The sequence below is a fragment of the Chiloscyllium plagiosum genome, chromosome 16, assembly GCF_004010195.1.
Source record: "Chiloscyllium plagiosum isolate BGI_BamShark_2017 chromosome 16, ASM401019v2, whole genome shotgun sequence".
NCBI classification, from domain to species: Eukaryota; Metazoa; Chordata; class Chondrichthyes; order Orectolobiformes; family Hemiscylliidae; genus Chiloscyllium; species Chiloscyllium plagiosum.
Window position 1 is genome coordinate 39,749,032 of NC_057725.1, and position 8,167 is coordinate 39,757,198.

An 8,167-nucleotide genomic window follows, 5' to 3' on the forward strand; every position below is an offset into this window, starting at 1 on the left:
TTTAACATTGATTTAGATAGATTGATCCCAGCTTGAAGTATTTATTCTTTTCTCCAGGGAATTTCTCGGCCATGCTTCTAATGTTCAACTTGGCAGGAAACCTTCACTCTTCCACCATGTCTCTCCAACTGCAGTCTGGTATTCTCAAAATAAAACTGCCTATCATATTTTCTCTCTCCTGTCCTATCATTTTACTCTGAGGGACATCTGCCTCTACTTAATATCTCCTCCAAGTTGTAAGCTTTGACTCGCAATTCAACACAGGGCTTACCTTGTTCGATAAAATAAGATACTCAGACTCACCATGCCATCTAGAGGGCATTTTATTACCATAGCAGTACAGAACTGAAAAGATCAATCATTTTCAATGAACAGGTACAATTTTATACAATGCAATTGAAAGATCTTTACAGATACACTTTTATTAAAATTAGAACAAATAATCATATTATACCACTTAAAATTGAACAAGTAGCTCACAAGGTATGAATACAGAAATAATAAAATAATCCAGTCTCCACCCAATCCAATAAATATTTGCACCAGAAAGTTCAAAAGTTAAAGGAACCAAAAACATGTGAAGCAAAAAATATGCTAAGAATGTGTATGTATTGCAGGGTTGATGCTCCTAATACTGTTACAGGCATAAAAATTGCAGATATTATTTTTAATTGTGAAAGTACTTTGCACAAATGCTTCCACTATGTGTAATCACAGCACGAGAAAAAAAGTTTCTATTTAAAATAAGAAGGGAGCTAAACTTAGTATATCTGGAATGAGGAATGCCTTGCCACAATTCAGTTATATTCTGCAACAAATTTCATTATAAAGAATAAACAGAAAGCAGGCAAGTCACGTAGCCCAGTTTATGTGATCTAGATGATGCTAATAGAAGTGAACTAAAAGGGAAACTGAATATATTATGACCAAAGAATAAAGACACATTATTGAAGTGCATATTATTAGAAAAAAAATTAAAAGGGATTTATCTGTCTCTGAAATATAACCTTTACTACAATCCCACTTAGTGGACATTCACTATGCCCCATGTAATTGAAGGTAACAAAGGCAAATTTTGACATAAGATGGAAGATTGTGCAATGGTTACGAGAACTTCTGCTTCAGCTTCTTTTGAAAAAACACTGGAAGTAGGGAGACTATTGCCAAGATCATGAGAACAAACACTGAATTCCAAGAAACAGCCTCTCCTGCAGTTGTAAGTTGGTAAAGGGTTGTGCCAGCTTTAATAGCCACAAACGATGGAGGTGCTACACCTGAAGTGAAAGAAAAAGAGAATTGATTCAGGATTTCTTCAGTACCCTACAGTATCCATGACATTTAAATTCTGACAACATTTCAATGGTTCAGATTATTTTGATTAAAATTAATTCAATGCTCCCCCGCCATAGAGGATCAAAAGGTCATAGGTTCGTGCTATACTGGTAAATGTTTGGTAGGATAGTGTGAGGAGAAAACTACAAGGAAATTCAATATTTCTGGGGAATGAGAGAAAAAAAAACCTGGTGCTATTTAACACTATCCATTTGCTGGAAATTTAAATTAACATGGTCAAGAACGAACTAAAGACCTTGTAGTCTACATTCAGCGTGCATTAGTATGAAATTGACTTTCGAATATCAAAGTCAATTTACTTACCTTAAAAGTGATTTACCTACAGTTGGTTCTAATGTAAAGCAATAATCCAGTTCTCATGAGATCTCACATTATAAGAAAACCATGCAATAGCCACACCATTTAAGCTAACGGTGCCAGAATCGCATTCTAGTCAATGCAGATAAGGAAAGTTTGCGTTCTACAAAACAGTCTAAATTCTTCAATTGTATTAAAGCTAATTCATGTTGAAGAAACACATAGCATAGCAAAACCGATTGTACTACAATACACAATTTAAAATATTTGTTTGATTTTCATCTTTTATCACTTCCCTCGAGCTCAAAGAGAAGGTCTATGAACCATACAAACAAGGAACATTAGTCTGCTATTTGGCCCTTTGAGCTTGCTCCACTGTTTAATAAAATCATGGCCAAATGGATTCTAACCCCAAATCTAAATTTCTATTTACCTGTTATAGCTCCTCATCTCAGGAATAATTGGGTGAGGCTTGTTTGAAATGCAACCATGCATGATATAGGCATCGGGTACATTGCTTCTGCTGGTAGCTAACAGATCCACCAGTAGGTTCAGGCAGAGGGGCAGTCCAGGGGGTGTTTCCTCCTCCTTGGGAGAGCTTTGGACCTGGGGTGTCCTCAGAGTGTGACCCATCCCCACTTCCCACCTTTACTGCAGTGAAGGAAGAATGCAGCTGCCACCATGTGCCACACGCAATATCAATAATCACTGCCAGCTAATACTTTTTTATTCGTTCATGGTATGTGGGCATCGTTGACTAGGCCAGCCATTTATTGCCCATTCCTAATTGCCCAGAGGGCAGTTAAAAGTCAACCACATTGTTGTGGGTCTGGAGTCATATGTAGGCCAGACCAAGTAAGAATGGCAGTTTCCATCCTAAAGGAAGTTAGTGAACCAGATGGGATTTTTATGACAATCAACGATAGTCATCATTAGACACTTAATTCCAGATTCTTAAAATTGAATTCAAATTCCATGGACTGACAGAGGAAGTGGTAGATGCAGGTACAGTTACAACACTTAAAAGACATTTGATCAGGTACATGAATAGGAAAGGTTCAGAGGGATATGGGCCAAATGCAGGCAAATGGGACTAGTTTCTTTTGGGAAATGTGGTTGACGTGGACGAGTTGGACTGAAGGGTCTGTCTCTGTGTTGTATAACTGTCTAAAAAATTGTACAAAGTACCAACATGTGATTAAAGCAAGACATTATATAACTCCAGCAATACATGTTCACTTATATATACGATTTCCCTTGCAATAAACACCAATATTTTATTGGGGAAGGTGGCAGCAGAATGATAATTGCACTGAACCAGTGATCCAGAGCTCCAAGCCAAATCTCTGGCTCAGATTTCACCATGGCAGCTGGTGAAATTTAAAATTAATTCATAAATTTAGAATTCAAAGCTCACGTCAGTAATTGTAACCATGAAACGATCATTAATGGTTATACAAATCCATCAGATTCCTTCCCTTCAAGGACTTTAATGAATCTGCCTTCCTTCAGAAATAAAAACCAAAATAACTGCAGATGCTGTAAATCAGAAATTGCTGTAAAAGCTCAGCAGGTCTGGCAGCATCTGTGGTGTGAAATCAGGGTTCACTTTCAGCTCTGGTGACTCTTCCACAACCAGCTAAGCTTTTCCAGCAATTTCTGTTTTTGGTGCCATCCTTCCTAGTCTAGCTGACATGTGACTCTTGACCCACAATAATGTGGCTGACACTTAAATGCCTCCTGAAATGGCCAAACAAACCATTTGTTTAAGAGCAATTGGGGATGGATAGCAAATCCAATTGATACAAACATCCCATGAAACATTGCCTTCCTAATCACTTCTGAATGTGGCATCTGTCGTGTACACATCTTGTTCATTTCAATTTCATATCAATTTGAAAAAAGTCTGGGTTGTTTATCCTTAGGTGGGAATATACCTCAACTGTACCCAAACACTCTTTCCTTTACAGACAGCCCACTGTTGTGTGACACTGCTAATTTTAATACTAATTTATGTGTCACAGATGTATTCTCACCCCTTTATATACAAACACAAGATCAAAGAACAAGAGTAGGCCACTCAGCTCTTCGAGCCTGCTCTGCCATTCAACAAAATCTGATTTTAACCTCAACTCTGCATTCCTGCATTGCCCTAAAAATCTTTTATCCTCTTGGTAATTGAAGAATTTATCTACTTCATACTTTCTGCATCCACAGCCTTTTGAGGGAGGGAAATTCAAAGACTTTTAACATGATTTCCTACAGTACAGAGAGAGACCATTTGGCCCAATGAATCTGCATGCACCTTCCAAAGAGCCAGATCCACCCCACCCCCTTAACTCCACCAAGGGTTTCACCATGGCTAACCCACCTAACCTGCAATTCCCTGGACACAATGGGGAAATTTTTAGCATGGGCAATCCACCTAACCTCACTGCTTTGGACTGTGGGAGAAAATGGGAGCACCTAGAAGAAACCCATGCTGAAACATGCAAACTCCACCCAAAAGGCTGGAATTGAACCCAGGTCCCTTATGATGTGAGACAGCAATGCTAATCACGATATCTATAAACCTCTGAGCAAAAAGATGTTTTGTCTGTTTAAAATGGAAGATCGCTTACTTTTAAACTATGATTCCTAGCTCTAGATTCCCTCACAAGAGGAAGCATCTTTTCAATACCCACCTGGTCAAGTCCCCTCAGGATCTTGTAAGTTTCAAATAAATCACCCCTGACACTTCGAAGGTCCACAACGTACCAGCCAAGCCTGGGTAGCCTTTCATTACAAGGCTAATTTCCCTTTCCAGATATTAGCCCAGCAAACCTTCTCTGAACTACTTTCAACACATGAACATCCTTCCAGTGACCAATAGCATACACAGCATTCCAGATGAAGTTTCACCAATGCCCTGGGACTTGTCAACTTGCAGCTCCAACTATTTACTCGGTAATACTTCCTTGGTAAATTGTAATTTTGAGTTCCTATATCCTTTCAATTCCTGATTTACAACTATTTTCAGGATGCAACTTGTATCCTCACTAGTGAAGTCAAAAACAAAATATTAGTTCCAATTCATCTGCCATTTTGTTATCCTCCATTATAGTTCCCCAGACTCATTTGAAGTTGACTTTCCCCCGAATAATTATTCGTATTTGGAATGTTCCTGTCCTTTTGTTAGCAAACATAAAATCTTATGACACAATGATCACAGTTCCCTGAATGTTCAACCAAGAACGGATCTACTTGACCCACCTCATTTTCAAAATCGGTGCCTCTTTCTCATTGGACTGTAAAATGACTGATGCAGACAATTCTGCTGAAAAGACTCTAGGAATTCTTGTTAATCTCTGCCCTTTACACTACGAGCATTCCAGTCTATATTCAAACCCCTATTATAACTACTCTATAGTAATTGCACAGCTCTGCAATTTCCTTACAAATCTGTTTCTTTATAACTTTCTCACCAGTTGGCAGCCTATAGGCTACTAAGCAATGTAACTGCACATTTTGCTTCTTCGCTTTAGACAAATAGAATGTCTGAGGAGTCAGGGACAAAATCTTGCTCGCCTTAACCAATGCCGCCACCCCGGCTTGTTCTAAACAACTTATATTTAGAAATATTTAATTGCAAGCCTTACTCTTGAGCTAGGTCTCCATCATAATTATATCATATTCCCACCTCATTTCCTGATGAAGGGCTTATTCCCAAAACGTCGATTCTCCTGCTCCTTGGATGCAGCTTGACCTGCTGTGCTTTTCCAGCGCCACATTTTTTGACTCTGATGCTCCAGCATTTGCAGTACTCACTTTCTCATATTTCCACCTGGCAACTTGCACCTAAAACTCATTATCCTATTTTCTCCACTTCATGCATTGGTATACATGCACAGTAATCTTGATTTAGGAATCATTTCTAACAGTGAACTCACCCATTAATTTATTATTTACTAATCCAGTGCTATCTGTTTCTCCCAGTATTGTGTACACCTTGGTGTTCCTCTGATATTACCACCTGGTTTACACATGCTGTCCAATTATTTTAAACATTCCTCAATAGCATTAGGAAATTGTCCCACAAGGAAACAGGCTCTGGCTATGTTTAGGCATAATCCATCCAGCTTGTACATTCATCATTTCCATCTGAGCCAGTCCCAATATCACAGGAATCTAAAGTCCTCCCTCCTGCACCATCTTTCCAACGAGGCATTCATCTCCACTCCTTATATTACCTTTATTTGTTTTCACCCCTACGTCATCTGTTGGCACAGAGCAGGGATGCCACTACCAATAGGATCCAAATAGAACTTCATTTGAAGAGGGGGAAAACAAAATCACAGAAGTGAGTAGTTGATGGTGTAGTGAGTATTTTCTTTTAAATACTTACATTCTGGAATTTCAATTGGGTAAGTAGAACATCAAAAAGAATATAAAGCACAAGCAAAATTGTAAGCACGCACTCAGGTTTTAGTAAATTAATGCATTGAAAATGCTACATGGATGGTTGGTATGTTGCAGCTGTAGCATGTGGGAACTGATGGACAATCCAAAGAGAAAACAGAACTTTGCTCAGAGTTAGTGCTAGATTTCAAGTTTCAGACAAGCAAAGAATTAAGGAACATTTTATATGGATAATTGTTCCAGTTAGTGGTACATTTTTCAGAATGGAGAGGGTGAGACTGTGATTAAGACGGTTATGAAGATTTTTTTGGGGTGAGGGGGAGTGCCTCAGCCTTTACCATTATCCATCTGTTTAGAGGTTTTGCATCTTATATAAATGATAGCAGGAGCTGTAGGTAGATGAGCAATCTAACCGTGGCACTATGATATGAAAAGCCGATCAAGTAGAAGTTGAGAAGAATATAGAGCAGGAGTGAGCATTGACAGTGGATAGATATGGTTCCCTGTAATTGACAGAGAGAATCCAAAAGGCTGCGTTGCTTGCCTGGTGCCAGGGTTCTGAACACCAGCTCTGCACTATAAAGGAACTTGCAGCGTGAGGGAAAGAGTCCAGTTATTGTGATTCATGTAGGTACCAACAACATAGACAGGACTACTGCAATCAACGCTCTGACCAATGAAGGCCAGCACGTCAAATGCTTTCTTCACCACCCTGTCTCCCTGTGATGCCACTTTCAAGAATCTATGTAACTGCACCCCTAGGTCTCTCTTTGTTCAACAACACTCTACTATGAACTGTGTAAATCCTGCCCTGGTTATCATACCAAAATGCAACACCTCACATTTATCTGAATTAAATTCCATCAGCCATTCCTGGAGGGATTTGCATCATTTAGATGCTGGTGGGTATCTCTCCTCGTCAACATGACTGAACACAGAAACTACCTTCAACGCCTCTCCCTTACTGATGATCTCCACTTTATCCTGTTCTCAGTTAAATCAATAACCAGAGTATCTCCAGCAATAGTTTATCTTACTGCTATCACTGGAGTCTCCTGGATAATGTATTCTTGGCTCCTCTTATTTCTCAAACACAAAAAACGTTATTTAGCATCAAAGGCTGCAACATCACATTCCACATCTATGCTGATGGAACCCAAATCTATTCCTCTACCAACTCACCTAATCTCTCCACTGCTCATTCTTGCCAGCCTGCATCTCTGACATTCAGTTGCAAATAAGTCGAAGTTTCTACCAGGTAAACCTGGGTAGAACAAAACTATAATTTTGGGACCCCATCGAACCTCATCATACCCACCTATCCCTATCACAAATGCTGTTTGCATGCCACTACTTTGGAGAACTTCAATGCCAATCAGGAAACATGACTCAGTAACCTCACGGGCAAATGTATCTCTCATTCTACTATTCCATTGAGCCAGGAAACTAAGACTGGCTCAATGTAGAAGAACATGCCAAGAGTCATACAAGGCATACTTAAGTTCTGAAATGCCAACCTGATGATACAACATAGAACCATATATATGTACTACACAAAAACACCATGCTATAGATGGAGCTAAATCATCCAACAATTAATGGATGAGATCAAAGATTTATAGTACTGGCACATCCAGTCGCAAATGCCTGCATGCAGCAATAGCTGAACAATATCCAGACCTGGACTAGTAACTGGCAAGTAATGCTTGCATTACATAATTGTCAAATAACAACCATCTTGAAAAGGAAAGAATCTACCAACTTCCTTCAATGCTCAACAGCATTTCCATCACTATATCCCTGCCGTCAACATCCTGTGGACACAACACAAGCCAACAGTATTATGGAATACTCTCCACTTGCCTCGATAAATGTTGCTCCAACACTCAAGAAATTCAACAACATCCGGGGGGGAAAAAAACAGCCATTTAGTCAGCAGCTGATCCACCACCCTGAAATATTTCCTTTTCTGCTAACACACAATTAGAGTGTGTACTATACACAAGATGTAGTACAGTAACCTGCCAAGGTTCCTTCAATGGGGTCTTCCAAACTCAAGACCACTATCACGGTGGGCGGCACGGTGGCACAGTGGTTAGCACTGCTGCCTCACAGCGCC

General features: G+C 39.5%; 1 protein-coding gene across 4 annotated transcripts in view; it reads right to left on the bottom strand.

Moving 5' to 3' along the window:
- Positions 1-307: 307 nt before the first annotated feature.
- Positions 308-8,167, bottom strand: part of tmem41b (transmembrane protein 41B) — a 32,663-nt gene continuing 24,803 nt past the window's right edge. For all 4 annotated transcript variants that reach the window (XM_043705888.1, XM_043705887.1, XM_043705886.1 and 1 more), the window contains one exon: positions 308-1,274. In XM_043705888.1, coding sequence (XP_043561823.1) covers positions 1,105-1,274 — 170 coding nt within the window. In that variant the 3' untranslated portion in view covers positions 308-1,104. The remainder of the gene's footprint in view (positions 1,275-8,167) is intronic.